Genomic DNA, 17357 nt, shown 5'->3' on the forward strand with positions numbered 1-17357 from the left:
CCTTCCAGGGAGCAGTTCCTTCCCTCATCCCTGTCGCTGATCCCAGAACTTTGCTTCTTGCTTGTCGTGCAGGCCCGAGCGTGAACGGCCTGGAGGAGCCCAGCATCGCCAAGAGGCTGCGGGGCACCCCGGAGAGGATCGAGCTGGAGAACTACCGCCTGTCGGTGCGGCCGGCGGAGGGGCTGGAGGAGGTGCCCGAGGAGACGCAGGCCGAGCACAACCTGAGCAGTGTGCTGGACACGGGGACGGAGGAGGACGCGGCCAGCAGGTCAGCCTGTGGGGCTGTGTCTGCGGCGGGCAGGGGAGCGGGGCCCCGAGCCCAACGGCCTGGGTTTGCGTCGTGACCCGTGACTGGGCAGGTCGTGTGACCTCTCTGCCTGCCCGCTCGTCCATGTGAAGGGCGACAGCACCAGGGCCTCCTGCAGAGTCGTGCGAGGGTCCCGGGGTAGAAGGTGCTTGGGCCAGAACTGGGCACGTGTAGGCGCTTGTAGGCGACGGCTGCGGACTCCGGCGTCCGACTCCTCACCTGGTCGTCCTCTGGGGCCTGTGAAATGTACAGGATGTGCATCTCGCCCCCTCGTGGTAAGGAAACCGATGTTGACCAGGACTAGGATGGAGGGTTGACTGAGGTTCAAGCCCAGGGTCTCTGGTCCACATCCAGGGCTCTCCGTGTTCCCTGCTGCCTGGTGCTCCAGCTCCCCATCTCGTTAGTCAGAAAGGACCAGTTTGTTTGACTTAATTCAGATTCAGGACTTACTGAGCGCCTACCAAGATGTTAACACTGCTTTTCATTGAAAAGGAACAGAAAAAATGTGCCCTGGGCTGGTGTTCACAGGTGTGTTGGGGAGGGGGCTTCTGCGGGGGGCGACTGTGCCCCTGGGGGTGGGTTCCATGGAGGCTCTGGGGTGACTCAGCCACCAGGTCGCTGTGCAGTCTCGGGGAAGCCGTCTCACCTCTCTGGGCTTCTTTCTTTCTCCCGTGTGTGGAAAGGAGCAGAAACCTGCATCCCAGGGCCCCTCGCAGTGCGTGGTGCCGGCCGGCTGAGCCGCACGCACCTTTGGGGAAAGCGCCCCACACGCCCCCCCCCCCCCCCCCCCGTCTCTGTCCTTGTCCGCGCATTCCCGCCACCCGCAGGCCTCCCTGAGTCAGTGGGGTCAGTGCCCAAGTCAGGGCTGGAAGAGAACAGGACAGGCAGGTGGAGTGGAGTCAGGACGGGCGGACCCCCTGCAGCCCCCCTTGCAGAGCCTCCCCGACCAGCGCCCTCAGGACGCAGCGCTCCCGAGGTGGGGCGGAGTGGAGGGCTGGGCTCGGTGACGTGGGCAGACCCTGTCCTGCAGGAATAACGTTTCCTGCACTGTGATCCGTAAACCGAGGGATTATGGGGCAGGCGTGGAGGTGATGTAGCCTGGGCTTTGCAGGAAGGCTGAGTCACGGCCTTCGCAGCAGGTGGGGTAGAAGGATAGGTCAGTCAGCACCCAGTGGTGTAGTAAATGCCCCATCGTACTCACATTCCCATTTGAAAAAGCGCTAAGCGTGGATGCTATGTGAAGTGTAACGATGGTCTCGTAAGAGTGCGGCGCCAGAGCTGTCTTATTTCCCCAAGGAAGCCGTAAGATGCCTCCGTCCTTCCTTGGGGAGTCATCGGACTTGAAGATGAGAGATGACAGTTTCCAGGAACTGACCGGTACAGGCGGGGATTCACTCTCCTCTTACCTCGGGCGCCTGCGGTGCGGGCAGAGCAGGGGACGCCGTTGGGACGTGACTTTGCAGGCAGACAACCCAGACTTGAGGCCTAGCTCCACTTTCTGCTAGTTGGGGGCAAGTTTCTTACGCTCTCTTGCCCTCCTTTCCTCATCTGCAAAGGACACTGCGCCTCAGAGGTTTGCTTTGAGGATTAAACCAAATAAAGTAGTGGGCACAGTGTCTGTGCCCGGTGGGCAGTTGCTGTAGTCACTGTCTTACCTGTGGATCCAAGCACAGCCCAGGCAACCCTCACTAGGAGGGGCAGGGTGGTGATTCCTGTTTGGATTTCCTTGAACAGGTGGTTTAAGTGCCAGAAATCAGGCTTGCCTCGAATTTGCCTTGGGGCAGTGGTGACCAAGGTTTGCCTGCATCAAAATCACCCGCCGGCTCGTGTGAGCACAGACAGCTGGGGGGTTTCTGTCCCAGTCCGTCTGGGGTAGAGCCCAAGATCTGCACGTCTCAGAAGTTCCCGGCTGGTGCTGTGGTCTGGAGACCACGCTGTGAGAACCACTGCTCTAAATTTCTCAAACGTCCCTGATGATAAACACGTGCGACACTGGGTTGAAGGATAATTCCTGGCCCTGCTCCTGCCAGGGTCTCACTCAGTGGGCGTGGGGTGGAGACCAGGAACACCTGCTTTGACAGACACCCAGGCGATTCCCATCATCTTCGCGGTTTCCTTCACACAAGCAGAGAATCTTGGCCGAGGCCTCATCAGCTCCATGACCCTTCCTTGGAGGGGCGGGAAGGAGCATCTTCCAGAGGGGACCCTGGAAACAGTACTTCCATTTTCTCTGGGAGAGCCTGGGTGCCGGGGCAGGAGAAGGCTGGTCTGGTTTCCGTGTGTTTTCTCCTTCCTGCGTCGGGGAGGGCCGGAGCCCAGGTATGCTTCCCAGACGGGCAGCCAGGGCTGCAGAGGACTCCCTGAAGGTCACAGAAGACAGGCCAGCCCAAAGGGTGACAGCGTGAGCAACAGCCCCTCCTGCGAGGCACCCCTGACTGCTCCCCTCCTCGCCCTCCACCCGCAGAGGTGGTGAGTGAGCCGCTGCTGAGCAGGGTGCCGGCCTGAGCGTGGAGTGGTCTCCACCGCGTGCAGATCGCAGGACCCGGCAGGTCTCCTCCACGGTCGGCTCAGTGCTTACAGGGTTGTCAGCGTGGGCGGGACCCCGGGGCGGCCGCGCAGGACGGGGCATTGCTCGGAGACGCTCTGATTACCAGCGGGTTAATTTAAAAGTGAAGCCACCAGCAGCTTCAGGTGGTGTCCATCCGCGGCGGCTGCCCGAGTTCCCAGGTCGACCGCGGCAGCCAGGAGCCGGGTCGTGACCTTCCTCCTGGGTTTGACGGGGTGAGCTGATGTGGGCGGACGCTGGGGGTTCCTGACGTCTCACCCAGACCATCCCACCTCTGGAAGCCCGGCTTCCTCACTTGTGGGAACGGGGATGATAACGGTGGCCGTGCCCTTGAGCTGCTGTGTGATCAGCTGAGCCGATCCACGTGAAGTGCCTCGTGCTCCGGGCACATCCTCTTCCCTGGGTCTGCTCCTCTGCTGGCTCTTTTAAGTCTGGAGCAGACCTTGTCCCTTGAGAAGCTGGTCCATGGACTGCGTCCTCCTGCCCGCCCACCGTGGGCTCGGTGAGAGGAAGGCGCTGTGAGAGCAGTGATTCGGACACGCCCAGCGGGGAGGTTCCAGCGGGACGCGTCAGCTCCGCCGGTGCACTTTGCTGAGGGCCTTCACGGGGACCACCTCCCACCCTGTGAGCTCGGGTGCAGCCTGCCTGGCCTGCCTGGCCGCGTCCCTTGTCTGCTTTTGCCCGTCTCGGGAGTGCCAGGCAAGCGATAAGAGAGGGTGTGGTCTGGGAGGCTGCCTGGATCAAATAGCCACACGGGCAGGATGTCGTTACAAAGGTGGAAACAGATCCCTGCTGTCGTGGAAAGCTAGTCTTGACGACTACATTTTCTGGCTCTCGTGTCTCCTGGGAGGCCGCGTCCTGAGGTCCCCCTCTCCTCCCTAAAGGACAGGGAAGTCGGTTGTCTTGTGTTTTGTTCTGCTGTGGGGATTCTGCCCCCTGGAAGTGTTCCAGGCTGTGGTCCAGGCGGGGAATGTGCCTCACACAGATCCTTCCTCCTGCCCCTCAAAGGCCAGACCCCGAGATTCAGGCACTGGGAGCAGCCAGAGAATACATTATAAGATGAGCCTTGAGTAGTGACTTTACACTGCGACTCTTACATGACGTGAGGAGCCTAGCCAGACCCGGAGGGCTGCTCTGAGGGCCGTGGACAGTGACGCCCGGGGAGGAACAGCTGGCAATACCTGTCCGTCTGTCTCTGTCCTTCACAACGGCAGGCAGGGCGGCTTGCCTGTGTCCCATCTCCAGAAGCGCGTGGCGCTCCAGAAGCGTGGTTGACTTCCGCCCTGTTTTTATGCTCTGTGCCTCCCTTGCTAGTCTCTGTGGTCCTTGAGCTGTCACAGCTTCAAGTGGGACCTCATCACGCTAGCTGCCCTCATGACACGGCACGGGGAGGGGCTGCCCTGAGCCCACCCCCCAGAGCTGCCCGCCGACAGCTGGGGCCCCAGTGTGCCTGGCATGAAGGAGGGCAGGCTGGCCTCCCTGTCCACCTGCAGGGTTGCAAATCGACCTGAGGTTAGAGCTGAGCACAGGAGGCATTCTTACCCTGATTTCACGTTTGAAAGATGTTAAATGACACACGGGCTCACACGTGTGTGTCGTTAGTTAATGAGAGTAAAGAAATGAAATCACAACGATAAGGCAAAAATCATGGCTAAGTAAACACTGAGAGCTAATCAGACTCCAGAGGACAAGCTTTCTGTGGTCCACATTCTTATGTCTTCCCACTTGAAACTGCCTCGTACAGACCCCCACCGCCCTGCATTTACCGCCCACCTTGTCTAGTCCTGGTGTTTGCATCTTATCTCCCCTGACACTGAAGATCTTTTCTGTGGCAGCTTTGTGACGTCTAGGAAGGGCGCTGTGAGCAGAGACACTCAGTAAGTTTTAGTTGAATGAATGAACGAAGTAGGAGTCGCCAGACTGAGCTGCGGACAGCGAGGAGCCGCTCGCTCTTTCTGAGTTCAGCCGCTGAGCTTCAGTAGGTGCTCAGAACCGTCTGCTGAACGCATGAATGAATGGTGTGTGAGTGCGTGAACAAGCGAGTGGATGGCTGGAGGACCCGAGTGTGGCACAAGCGTGATGCGGTCAATAAAATCTCGCTCCACTAGGGGCGCCCGCGGCAAGCAGGTGTTCACACCCCCTTCCCGGCGTGGACACAGGCTTGGAGAGCATGACCAGCCAGCTCATGGTCACACAGCTGTCGTGGCAGAGCCCTGCGGCCCAGTGAGGGGTCGAGGGACGCAGCCCGGGAGGCCACCCTCACTTCTGACTCGATGAAAGCGATGGAGTCCCCAGCGCCACCCTCGGGTGCAGTAATTTTCTAGAAAGGCTACAGGACAGAACCCACTGGCGGGGCTGTGCTCACAGCCCTTCTCTGTTACGGGGAGGGGCGCGGAGGCCAGTCTGAGAAGGGCGGCTCCCGTCCCCGCGGGCTCAGGCAGAGCCACTCTCCTGGTGTTAATGTGTGACGACACCCACAGAACCTTGGGGTCCACGTTCCCTGTGGAATGTGGTTGACTCCGGTCTCTGGGTCGGCTGATGCTGGTGACTCAAGGCCTTCACCCCAAACCACATTCTTAGACTCTCCATCCTGACCGGAGGCCCCAGGGAGTCAGGCCTCCCCATCAGGCAGGGCACCCCGGGGCTTAGGGTCTCCCTCCCAGACACGGGCAGCCGGGCCGGGCTCTCTGAGCAAGGCGGACGCTCTTAGCCCCGGGAGCAGGCGCCGGGGCCCTCGCGCAGCGAGCGCCTCTCCGCAGGGTGGGGGCTTGTCCAGGCGCCCTCACCCGCAGCGCTGCACACTGCGCTGTGGTGTTTGGGAGCGGGACCCGGGGCTCCCTTTCCTGCGAGCAGCGCCTCCGCCAGCCCGCTTCCTGCCGGCAGCCCATCTTCCCACCCGAGATCCTCCAACGAGACGGTGCGTCCACGGGAACGGAGGTGCTCTTCACCCTCGGTCCCCGGGGTCACGAGCTTCGAGCCTGTGCTCGGCGGGGCTGCCCCGGCCCATGTGGCCCATCTTGTCCTCCATTCACCCTCCGTGCACTGGCCCCAAGGTGTTCTCCCTCTCTTCCCACCCGGTGGGTGCCTTGCCGGGGGCCTCTGCCTGTGCCCCTGGCTTTGAGCCGCCCCCTTCTCCGTTCTGGGGTCCCCTCACTGGGTTCTGTGGTCATTTCTGCAGCAGTTCTGAGTCCGAGATGGAGGAGGAGGAGCCCCCGCTGCCCCCCTCGGACCTGGGTGGCGTGCCCTGGAAGGAGGCCGTGAGGATCCACGCTCTTCTGAAAGGAAAGAGCGAAGAGGAGCTCGAGGCCTCCAGGAGCTTCGTGGCTGGGGAGGAGGATGCGGAGGATGCAGAGGACACGGAGGACGAGGAGGACGAGGAGGACGAGGAGGACGAGTCTAGTGAAGGTCAGAGTAAAGCCTCTCCTCCCGCCCCGGCCCGGGTGTGGGAGGCTTCTGTGGCCGGGGTCACGCAACATGCCTCCGCTGGCCCCAGGGGACCCACGAAGGGCTGTCCGGGTACAGCTGGACGCAGAGGCGGACAAGGGCCTCCTCCAGGTCAGGCCACTCGTCCTGTCCTGTTCCAGCTAAAGGAACGAAGGGAACTTAGCTTTCTGGGGGTTCCCTGGTTCCTGGTCCTGGACGTCGCAGGCTGCCGAGCATTGAGGAGGGAGGGCCCCCCAGGAGGGGTCACCTGTGGTGTGTGGTGACGTGCTGGGACCTGTTTCCTGGAAGGTCGGTCGGGCTGGCTCTGAGATGCCTCTTGTCTCGCACTCGAGGTGTTGGGTCCTGTCCCGTCCGCCTGTGTGATCCCGAGTGGTGAGGAAGAGCTTCCTGGGCTCCTTCTCTGGCCTTTGTCGGAGGGTCGTTCTCCCTGTTCCGGCTGCACTGGGCCTGGAGTGGTGAGCAGGGCCAGGCAGGCAGAGACCTGAGTCCGCGGGAACTCGTGTCTGCTCAGGCCGTGCTCTCCCTGTGGGGTGTGGACAGGACGAGGAGGACGTGAGCCGTTAGCCAAGGAGCCTGGCCCGTGGGGCTGGCCCTGGAGGGCTCTGCACCTCGCAAGCTTGTCTCTCTGTTCCTCCTGGAGTTCCCTGTGCTCGGCGGCCAGTCCCAACCCGGGCTCGCTCGCTCCAGCTCAGTGAGGGCCGGGCGCTGACCGGGCAGGGTGCGCGTGACCCATGGTCCTCAGCTGGCAGTGGAGCCCCGAGCTGGCGGCCCTGACGAGGTCGGGTGGCAGAGGTGGGGCCTTCCTTCCTCGGGCTCCTGGAGCCCCCATGGCCCCGGTCCTGCTGTAGGCCTCCTTCCCACCCGGAGGTTGGGGTGGGACCCCAAGGCAGCACGTGGGGCCTGCACACCGCCCTTGTGTGAGGAGAGGGGGGATGGCGTCCGGGGCTGCTTCCTCCACCGGCTGTGTCTGTAGAGCCGAGTGCCCCGGCGTGAGTCAGTGGGGATCGCGTGCACAGCCCGCCCCAGGGAAGGCCACTTGGCTTGTAGCTCCAGACACAGCCAGGGGTCGGGGCGTGCCCCCTTTTCAGGAGAGCTTGGCCCTGCTTCCCTCCCGAGACCTGATCTCCTGGACGTGGAAGTAGCGTCCGGCTCCATCCTGCGGGAACGGGCTTGGAGTGGAGGAGCCTAGAGATGACTCTTCTCTCTGTCCTCTCCTCCCCATCTGCCCCCACGCGGTGCTTTGCTGTGGGTGTGGAAGGAGAGTACTGGCCCCGGGACAGAGAACTCCTGCAAGGCCAGCCGCTGGGGCACCTGCCAGAGGAAGAGGACATGGGTACACGTGAAGGTACCTCTGCCCACCTCCACCCCGGCCCCTGGCAGCCGTCCAGCCGCCCCCAAGAGCAGGTCCCCCGTGGAGAGACGGGGTTTCCTAGAGCTGCAGCGGCGGGCGAGGCATCCACCCCTGGGCACCCTGTGCCCCTTGACCGTTTGCTGCCAGTCCCTCATCCGCTTACGACTCAGCTCCTCCTCTGATGTGAGCCGAGCACCTCACGTCACAGTCAGCTCTCAGAAGTGGCGGGGCCAGCACAGGCGCCCGGAGCCCCTCCCCTGTGCCTGGGCGATGAGTCCCCAAGGCTGCATGCACTGGCGGCACGCAGGCACGCCCCGGGGAGAAGGCTCGCTGTCTTCCCCTGCTTGCCTGGAAGGTGGAGAAGGGGCCTGCGTTTCCTCCTTGACTTAATGTCTTGGTCCGAAGACAGTCGGGCTCTCTGGTGGCTGCTGTGACTCAGCCCCGTCCAGCACCGCCAAGAGGAAGCCCTTAGAGGCCAGCGGCTCCCAAGAGAGCGCAAGGGCTGCGACCCCACGCCCAGCACAGCCCCCATCCACGTTCGGTGGCCTTAGCGGTGAGTTCTGCCCACGTCACGTTCCCTGTTGCTTGGAGATTAGGAGGTTGTCGTTTTCGTGATGAAGCCAAAGCCAAGGCCAAAGCCAGGTTGCCCAGTAGAGAGTCCTTCTGATCAGGTGGTACCTGCTCTTGCTGCCCGAAAAGCCAGCCTCCCTCCTGTAGGGTCCCCTCCCCCAAGTTGCTGGCTGTCCCTTATTTTAACCCAACTGTATGGCATGGTCCAAGCACTGATTATGGGAGCCCTCGGGGCAGGGGTGCATGCAGATTCCTTGGGCCCCGAGAGCAAGAACAGCCTGAAGGCGGGGCCCCTGGTGAGTTCTCACCTGGCTAAGAAGCGGAGTCTTATGTCCAGGGGGGATCAGCGGGGCACCAGTAGAGTGTTCGGGAAGAGGGCTTTGACCTCAGAAAAGGGCAAAGGGGGATTGACTTCTTGTTCCCGTGAATTCCCAGCGCTCTGGGGTCTGCAGGACAGACTCCGCTTCCCCCCCACCGTAGCCTTCTCTGACCCCACCCCCGCCTCAGCCCAGCATGCTGCATGAGGCCCATTGTAGAAGGGGATGTTTTTCTCTTTAGCTGCATAAGATAAAAACTAGAATCCCGACAGCGTCACTGTCTGCCCCGCGTGAGCCGGCTGGTTCGTGGCAAAACTGCCCTGTCCCGCCCCACCTCTGTGTCCACGTGGCAGGTGGCCATAGGCACGGGCTCTGTGGCCAACAGAGCCACGTACTTGGGACCTTGGGAGGCTGGCCCTGCAGAGGTCAGTTGTGATCTGCTCTTTTCTCCTAACTGGACACTTGGGTCCCTCAGACGCAGTTAAGATGAAAAGAGCTTCAGAAAGGAAGGTACTTTCTGCATCGGAGGGAAGTGTAGGACTCTTCATCCACATCGACAGCTGCATGAGGCTTGAAGGGACTGAATCAAGTTGAATGAGTAGAAGTCGGGCGTGTGTGCGTTTGCACGTGTGTGTGCGTGTGCTTATTCTCAATTCTTGCCTCTTTCTGATTCAAACTGATCGTGGCAAATATGGTAACTTTTCCTTCTGTTTCCTCTCCTGTGGTGTTTGATCCTTCCTTCCCTGGACTGTTTACTTTCTCCTTCCTTCCTTCCCGTCATCTCTCCCTTCCTCATCTCCTCTGCCCCTCGAACCTGGTACACTAGCTGGGAGCCCAAGGCTGCAGCAGCTCGTAAATCCAGCCGATCCCTTGGAGATCCAGGCTGACGTGCACTGGACGCACATTCGTGAGAACCAGGAGGAGCGAGTGTCACCGGCCTCTGAGTCCCCTCCTTCCAGAGGTAACTCCTCCGGGCGCAGGGTGCCTGGCACCTCTGTCCCGCTTCCCCTCGGGCTGCCGGGGACTCTTCTGTAGGGCGGGGCCCCCGGGCTCCTCACACGTAAGAGCCAGCTCCCTGGGCTCTCGTCAGAGGATATGTGAAGTCTCGGTGGGTAAGAGATGGGCTGTTGTCCGCTGACGCGAAACAGTGAACTTGACGTTGGGAAAACCAAGAATTTGCTGACTTTGCCCGTGTCACTAGGCAGGGTTCTTCCTTCTCCACTTGGAGGAATGTCCTGTGCTTTTCCTCATGCGCTGTGTCTCGGTCTGAGTGTGCGCGGACAGGATGGGGTCAAGGGACCATACCTTGGACTGAAATGAAGTTTTAAGAAGAAATTTATATCAAGGAGGTTACCAGCTCTAGGTTTTAGGGGAGGTGCTCTGCATCCCACGGCAGGATGATGATGAACCTTGTTCTGGCTTCTTTTAAGGAAGGAAAGGAAAACCTGGAGACCATTGGGGGCGTCCTTCCCGTGCCCGACCTCGGCGTGCCCGCCTTGGTGCTTCGCCCTCTGTCTCTTGCTCACCTGTCTCCACGTTTGCACTCAGTGCCTGTTGGGGACACAGCCTGCAGGGTGCCGAGGGCACAGAGCGGGTGGCCCGGTCTTCATGGGAGGTAGCCACCTTCGCCGCAGGCAAGGCCCACCTCTTTAACCACGTTTGCAGCCGCGTAGACACCCAGCAGCTCTGCAGGAGCCGAGAGACAGCCTGCTGACCGGGGACGCCGCCTTGACCCCCCGTGCTCTCTCTCCTCTCCCTGTCCCGACGCCCCGCTTGTCCCTGGTCGGTGCCGGACGGGCCTCGGGCTGTAACGTCGTCCGTCTCTCTTCCGTGTGGACTCCAGGAGGACCTCCGCTCTCCTCGCCAGGAACGCTTACTCCTGTGTAACTTTGTATTTATCGTCTGTTTCAAATTCAGGGCCCGACCTTCCCTCCGTTCGCCGTGCAGCAGTGCAGGCCTGGCTGGAGTCGGTCTCCGGAGGTTGTCGGGTGATGTTCGTTCTCTGCCCGCTCACCATAACCACTCTCTTGGCAGCTCTGCTGGTCCCTTAACCCTGGACTTCCGGTGCTGCCGCTAGTGCATGCGCGGCGGAGGGCGGGGGCACGTGCATGCCTCGCTCAGGCCGCCGCCCTTGCATGGACCAGACACGCGCCACGCAGAGCAGTAGTGCAGTCGGGCGGGGGTGGGCGTGTTTTGTTAGTAGAGATCGGGGGAGGCCGAAGCTGAAGGACTGTGTGCGGCACTGGGGCTCAGAGTCCGCAGAAATGAGGCTGGACCGTGGCGGGGTGTGGGCTGGAGGATTCTCGTAACGGTCAGCAGACCTCCCGGGGTGCCACGGCTGAGGCAGTCAGTACTGGGGTGGGGGCCAGGCTGGGTCTGCAGGCCGAGGTGCAGGGCTCTCTGCAAGCTCTCAGGCCACGAGGGAGCCGAGAGACCTTGCTTGTCCTCAGTGCACTCACTTTTCGGGGGGGGGGGGCGTTTCTCAGCGAGGGGCCCTGGCATCCGGGCAGGACGTGGGACAGCCTTGGCCCCCGCCGGTTGTGAAATGCAGAAGGGCAGGGTGCCCCTTCCGGGCGGGCAGGATGGTTGCCCCACCAGCCGCCTGCCAGCCGCCCGTTGTCCTCCTCGGCTCACAGGTCAGGAGGCACCTTCACGCTGAGCTGTAGAGAGGGCTGCGGCCACCCTCTCCTAGTTAGTTTTGTCCCCAGGACGGTTGGACGAGGCTGAGGTATCGGGACGTCCCAGCGGCCGCCGAATAGACCAGAGCTGAGCGTGTCGGCGCCCCCTGCTTCCTTGTGTGTGGCTGCTTCTAGCACCCGCTCCGTCCTAACTTGGATTAACCCCCGGTTCCCTCCCTCAAGCTGTGTCTCTTTCAGCGTTGCTGCTGCTGCATTGATGCTTGTTGTGTATTTTGATACGTGTGACAGTCGTTCCTTTCAGGGCGCCGCTGAGGACCGTAGACTCCTAACCCCGAGTCTGCGCAGATGTTTCTCTGAGTAGGAGAACCGCTGGGGGCCGCAGGGCCAGGTCTGGGCTTGGGCGGCTCTAGTGTCCTGTGTCTGGAGCCATGCCAGGCTGGCGAGCCCATGCCACGTTTGCTTCCAACGGACTTGCCAACACAAACGTGTAAAATTGCCTCTCAATGCCCGGCCGCTCGCAGACTGATTCTAGCGCGCGTGTGGGCCCGGCGGGCACCCGCCATGGGGTGGGCCCGGGTTCTGCCCCATCGGCGGCCAGCTCGCTGTCCCCCAGGAAGCACGGGGCGGAGAGGCTTGTTTGCCTCAGAAGCCCCCTCCCCTGGCGTGTGATGAGGGAGCAGCAATGCTAACGCACAGAGGTCTCAGTCTGTGGAAGTAACTGAGTGCTCGCCGCAGGGCTTCTCCCGCAAATGCCGTCATCAGAGGAGGGCGTCCCGGCCCTGCCTTGTCCGTCCCAGGCCGATTTCATAGCACTCTCCAGGGCGGGTGTGCACCATCATCTCGTCTTAGTAAGCCGAGTGCACCGAAGGGGTGGTGAGGATAAGTAACAGATTAAGGAATTACTTAAAAACACCAAGGCTCACCCACCTGCCACCTGGGTCAAGAAATACAGTCCTAGCACCTAGAGGTGCCCACCTCCAGGCCATCACGGCTGTCTTGTCCCCAGTTTCCTTGTGCTCTGACCCTGTGGCCGCTCACGGTCACTGCTGGTTACTGCACGGCCCCGGGCGCCGGGGACACAGCTTCATGAGGCCGGGCTGCTGGCCGTCGAGGGTCTCGTGGTCCTTTGGCCTGGCCTTGCGTTTCAGCGGGCTCCTCTGCTGCCCAGCCTGCCGGGCTTGACCCTCAGGCCAAGTATGTGCGGGTCAAAGGCCAGCCCCTTTCCTGAAAGGAGACCCGAGAAGAGCCCCCAGGGCGCCCGGGGAGGAGGGACTCCTGGTCCAGGCAGGGCGATGCGGCTGTGGCTGCTTCCTGCTGCCTTCTTGTAACCTGAACTGTAGTCTGAGTTCTTCTTGTGCAGGGTTGGGAACAGGTGTGAGTGTGTGTGTGTGTGTGTGTGTGTGTGTGTGTGAGTGAGTGTGTATGTTAGGCTCCTTGCTCAGGAGAAATGAAGCTTTGCCACATTTTGCAGCGCTGAAGGGCTGGTCTTGAGTCCGAAAAACGAACTTTCCACATCCCCTTGTCCCTCTCTCTTATGCTTAAAAAAAGTACGTGTCTAAATTCTTCCAAGCGGGGCTGCAGCCCTGCCGGTTGGTCACCCCCCTGCACACGGCCCTGCTGCCAGGCTGAGCGGTGGGGCTGCGAACAGACCCCCCAGCTGCCTGGGCTCCGAGTCCTCCCTGAGAGGCAGGGTTAGCAGCCCCCTCGAGGCTTAAGCGACTCCTGCACACAAAGCGGTCGGTGCAGGGCCCGGCTGCCACGCTTGCAGCTGGGTGCCTGCCTAATCCGTGCTCAGGAGGCCCCACCCTGCTCTCGGAGACCTCCCGGCCCACCGACCCCCGCCCAGGCAGGCTTCTCCCCTCTTCGCCTTGTGGTCGTCACGTGACAGCCCTGGGACTCCCCTGCCGATGCGTCTGTCATCTGTCTGTCTGTCTGTCTCTCTCCTCTTCCTTCCTTTGAACGTCTCTGCCTTGCAGTCCCGTTTGACGAGGACGACCTGGAGGAAGATGTGGACTCAGAGCCAGCAGAGGTAGAAGGCGAGGCAGCGGAGAATGGGGACACGGGAGACACTGGCGCAGAGCTGGATGATGGTATGGGGACCCCAGAGCCTCCCCCAACCGTGGTGCCCACCCTCTTCCTCCTGGGGAGGGGGCCGCAGTGGTCTGAGCTCAGGGAAGACGGAACGCACATTAAAACGGAAGTGAGGTGCTCAGAGGAGCGGCCGTTAGGGCTCCTGGTTCCTTCCTTGTTCTGCCACTAATCTGAAAGCGTGTCGTTTCACCCACCCTTTGGACGTGGGCTGCACTCGTTGAGTCATGGGGAGAAACCGAGCAGATTCAGGGCTTCCTACGAGGCCTTTAATCCAGCTGCCGCCTCTGGAAGCTGGTACGAGGAGGAGGTGGCGTTGAGGGGGAGGGGCAGGGACTGGGCTGGGAGGTGAGAACGGGCGGGCTGGGCGCTAGGAGCCTGGAACTGGCGGCAGGGGCGGCAGGGCCGGGAGGGCTCCGAGTCCCCAAGGCTGGTCCTTCCTGTGGAGCTGTCCGTGTGCTCAGGAAGGCCCTCACCCTCAAAAGAGAGGGGGTGCCACGGGCGTCCTGGTGCTCCGCGTCGCAGAGGATGCTGTGTTGATGGACGAGTCTCAGGAGGGGGACTAGTGGGCAGCGCCTGGCCGGGATTCAGAGCTGGCTGGACCTCACGCTGCAGCTGATGGCCTGGCGGCTGTCCTCTGAGGAGCCGGGAGCCTGGCAAGGAGCACAGCCTCACTGGAGGTCTGTGCTCGCTTCCCTCGGCAGGTCAGCACTGGTCGGACGACGTGCCGTCAGAGACCGACACGGAGCTGCAGCGGGTGGCGGCGGGAGTGGGACTGGAGCTGCGGGTGTCTGAAGGCGAGGAGGAGCCACCACCGGCCTCGGCAAGGCGCCCAGAGAGAGGTCTGTGTGCGAGCCCCTCCCCTCCCTGCACGGCCCCTTCCCCTGTGGCACCTGTGCAGCTCACCTTTGGACCTTTGGACGCAGATCCTACACTGGTGACACGGCCGAGGCCGGGACGCCCTGGGAGCAGCCCCGCTGCAGTGCGAGCGGGTGTTTCCTCTCGCAAATCCTGCGTCTGTTTTCTCAGGTCGCTCCCCAGTCTCCAGCCCCAGCCGGTCCCCTGAGGAGCACTCGGTCCTGTCCTCCCCAGCCCACAGCCCCAGGGCACAGGTAAGGGTTTGGGGCCCACTCTGGAGGCAGAGCTGATGGGACTCCTTAGGGGCCTTGGTGTGAACCCAGTTTTTTGTTCCCTGCGCTGATGGGCTGTTGAAAACAGGAGTGGCCCTGGGGCTCCGGCCCGGTGTGGCCTGCTGTGCGCCAGTCCCACCGCCGAGCTTCCCACCACTGTTCTCTGTGTGTCCACACAGCACGCCGTTTTAAACATAAACTCATTTTTAAGGTAAAACGGTAATATTTGTGGGATTATTGGTTTGATACAACAGATGTGTTTTTTCTCAATATTATGCTAAAATGAACGTATGATTTTCTAAATTAAAAATACTTGTCCAGGTGACCAGTGGCCTTGGAACTACGCACTGCAGGATGCTCCGTAAATAGATAGCAACACTGTGTCCTGTGGAGCACGTTTTAGGGGAGGCCATCTAGAGGGCGGCCGGAGCTTGAGGCCTGGGGCTACTTGGCTTGGTCTTTGGGGTCCTGAGGAGCAAGGTGATTTGGGGGGTTTCATCTGCAGTGAGGCCGGGGCGTGGCAGGAAGGACAGTCCGGGAGGCAGAATGCGATTGATGCTGTTTTAAGTCTCACGTCAGAGACCTCGGAGCTCTGGGGCTTGTCGTTAGCATCCTTTGGCTGTTGTCAGTTCAGGGCCCAAAGAACCGGATGCGTTTGGGATGAACCAAACCTGAAAGCTTCACGTGTTCACTGGGTGAGGGGCTCTGAAGCTTGACAGACAGATCAAAAAGGGCGGTGTCCTCCTGGCCCTTGATCGTGGCCCCCCGTATGGAGAGGGTGTTTCAGGAAGCTCAGGCCCTTGGTGGGAGAGCACGCCCGTCAGAACCCTGCCTTCTAAGCAGCTCCTGTCACCTTGCTTTCCCACAGGGCGCCCGAGCCCCGCTCGCCTCTGCAGCTGCCACGAAGGAATTGCCCGCGGAGAGCCCTGTGCCAGAGCCAGAGCCAGAGCTCTCCCATGGGGAGCCCACAGCCGGCACACCCGTCCGATCACAGCCCGAAGCCAGGATGCCGCCCTCGCCTGTGAGCCCACAGCGCCGGTCCCCGCTGGCCCCCCTCCCCATCTGCTCCCAGCCTCAGCCGTCCGCCGAGGCCACCGTGCCGTCCCCCACCGTGTCCCCCATCCGCTTCCAGCCTGTGCCGGCCAGAACCTCCACGCCCCTGGCCCCCCTCCCCGTGAAGAGCCAAGGGGTCACCAAGGACACACTGGGCAGCCCCCTCCCTGGGGATGAGGCCCTGAAACGCAGCGACCTGGTGGCAGAGTTCTGGATGAAGAGTGCAGAGATACGCCGCAGCCTGGGGCTCACGCCCGTGCGACGGGGCCCTGGACCCGAGCCCGGGTTCCAGCCCGCGCCCCTGCAGGCCTTTGCAGCTGAGAAGCTCCCCCAGGGCGAGGGACCCTGGCTCCTGAAACCCACACCCGTCCCCGGGAGGCTGGGGCCGCCCGCTGCCGGGGGGGCCCAGCCCTCCCTGCCCACCCCGGGGGCCGCACCTGGCAGGGAGCCGAAGGGCGCCCGGGCGGAGCACAGAGACCTGTCCAGCAGCTCGGGGCTGGGCCTGCGGGGCAGCTCCTCCCGCACCAGGACGCCCGGCAGCCAGAGCTTCAGCACCTCCGACTCCACCATGCTCACGCCCCCCTCCAGCCCGCCGCCCCCGCCTCCCGACGAGGAGCCCGCCACCCTTCACGGGAAGCCGGCCCTGGCGGGGCAGCCCGCAGCCTCGGAGCCCCGAGCACCGGCCGCGTGCGCGCGGACCCCGCGGGAGCCCGCCCGGCCGCCCCCGGAGGAGGCACCGAAGCCATTTGTGGAGAGCGTGGACGAGATCCCGTTCGCGGACGATGTGGAGGACACGTATGACGACCGCACGGAGGACTCGAGTCTGCAGGAGCCCTTCTTCACGCCCCCCTCCCGCTGGCCCTGCCCCGAGCAGCCCCTGGCCCAGGAGAGCGCCCGGGGGCCCGAGAGTGGGGTCCCGCCGCAGAAGCGGGGGCTGCCGCTGGTCTCCGCCGAGGCCAAGGAGCTGGCGGCCGAGCGCATGCGGGCCCGGGAGAAGTCGGTGCGGAGCCCGGCGTTGAGGGACGCCATGGCCCGGCAGCTGAGCAGGATGAAGGAGATGGACACCGTGGCCACCGCCCCCAGGGCCCCCAGGACCCCGGCGCCCCGCAGAGCCACCGCCGTGCCCCCCAAGGGCCCCGAGGAGCCCACCCCAACGCACAAGGCCACGAGTGAGGAGGTGCCGTCCCCTCCCTCGGACTCAGGGGGCCTGGACGGCTCGGTCACCTCGTCCGAGGGCTCCAGCGGGAAGAGCAAGAAGAGATCGTCCCTCTTCTCCCCCCGAAGAAACAAGAAAGAGAAGAAGCCCAAGGGTGAGGGTCGGCCCCCGGAGAGGCCCAGCCCCAGCGCCCTGGAGGAAGCAGCAGCCAAGCCCAGGTCCCTGTGGAAGTCCGTCTTCTCCGGGTACAGGAAGGACAAGAAGAAGAAGGGCGATGGCAGGTCCCGCCCCAGCACCCCTTCCAGCGGGGCCACCGTGGATGCCGGCAAGCCGGGGGCGTCTCCTGTCACGAGAGCAGGTACGGCAGCACGGGGGCCCCTCCCGGGCAGAGCGCACGGTGCGGGCTTTCCAGCCCCTGCAGCTCCCTCGAAAGACCCACTTCCCATGCTGCCCCCTCCCCTGGGGCTTCCTAGGGAGAAGGAAACTAAACCCAGCAGGACGTTCTGAAACCAGCGTGCAGCTGGGCGGGGGCCGTCGGGGTGGCTGTGACTTCCCAGGGAGGGCCTGATGGTGAGTGGCCGGGCGCTGGCGCCAGACGGCGCCCCTGCGGTGCGTGTGGGCCCAGTCCTGCCCGGATGTGCGTCAGCATCCAGGCTCGTGGCTCCGGGTGCGGGACAGACCCAAGCCGGGGAGAACCACACCTCCGCTCGCCTGCCTTGGGCTGCCGTGGGTGTGG

General features: G+C 62.8%; 1 protein-coding gene across 25 annotated transcripts in view; it reads left to right on the forward strand.

Moving 5' to 3' along the window:
* Window positions 1-17357, forward strand: part of MICAL3 (microtubule associated monooxygenase, calponin and LIM domain containing 3) — a 191369-nt gene that overhangs the window by 149698 nt on the left and 24314 nt on the right. For 15 of the 25 annotated variants that reach the window (XR_009505258.1, XM_059934970.1, XM_059934971.1 and 12 more), the window contains 9 exons: window positions 73-268; window positions 6052-6278; window positions 7576-7662; window positions 9382-9516; window positions 10473-10535; window positions 13171-13284; window positions 13987-14124; window positions 14312-14394; window positions 15281-16979. Coding sequence is in view for 24 of the 25 variants with exons in the window: in XM_059934970.1 (XP_059790953.1) it covers window positions 73-268; window positions 6052-6278; window positions 7576-7662; window positions 9382-9516; window positions 10473-10535; window positions 13171-13284; window positions 13987-14124; window positions 14312-14394; window positions 15281-16979 (2742 nt within the window). In the remaining variant the exon portion in view is untranslated. The remainder of the gene's footprint in view (window positions 1-72; window positions 269-6051; window positions 6279-7575; window positions 7663-9381; window positions 9517-10472; window positions 10536-13170; window positions 13285-13986; window positions 14125-14311; window positions 14395-15280; window positions 16980-17357) is intronic. The other 10 variants (XM_059934978.1, XM_059934985.1, XM_059934984.1 and 7 more) reach the window with 8 other exon arrangements.

The sequence above is a fragment of the Balaenoptera ricei genome, chromosome 10, assembly GCF_028023285.1.
Source record: "Balaenoptera ricei isolate mBalRic1 chromosome 10, mBalRic1.hap2, whole genome shotgun sequence".
Classification (NCBI taxonomy): Eukaryota; Metazoa; Chordata; class Mammalia; order Artiodactyla; family Balaenopteridae; genus Balaenoptera; species Balaenoptera ricei.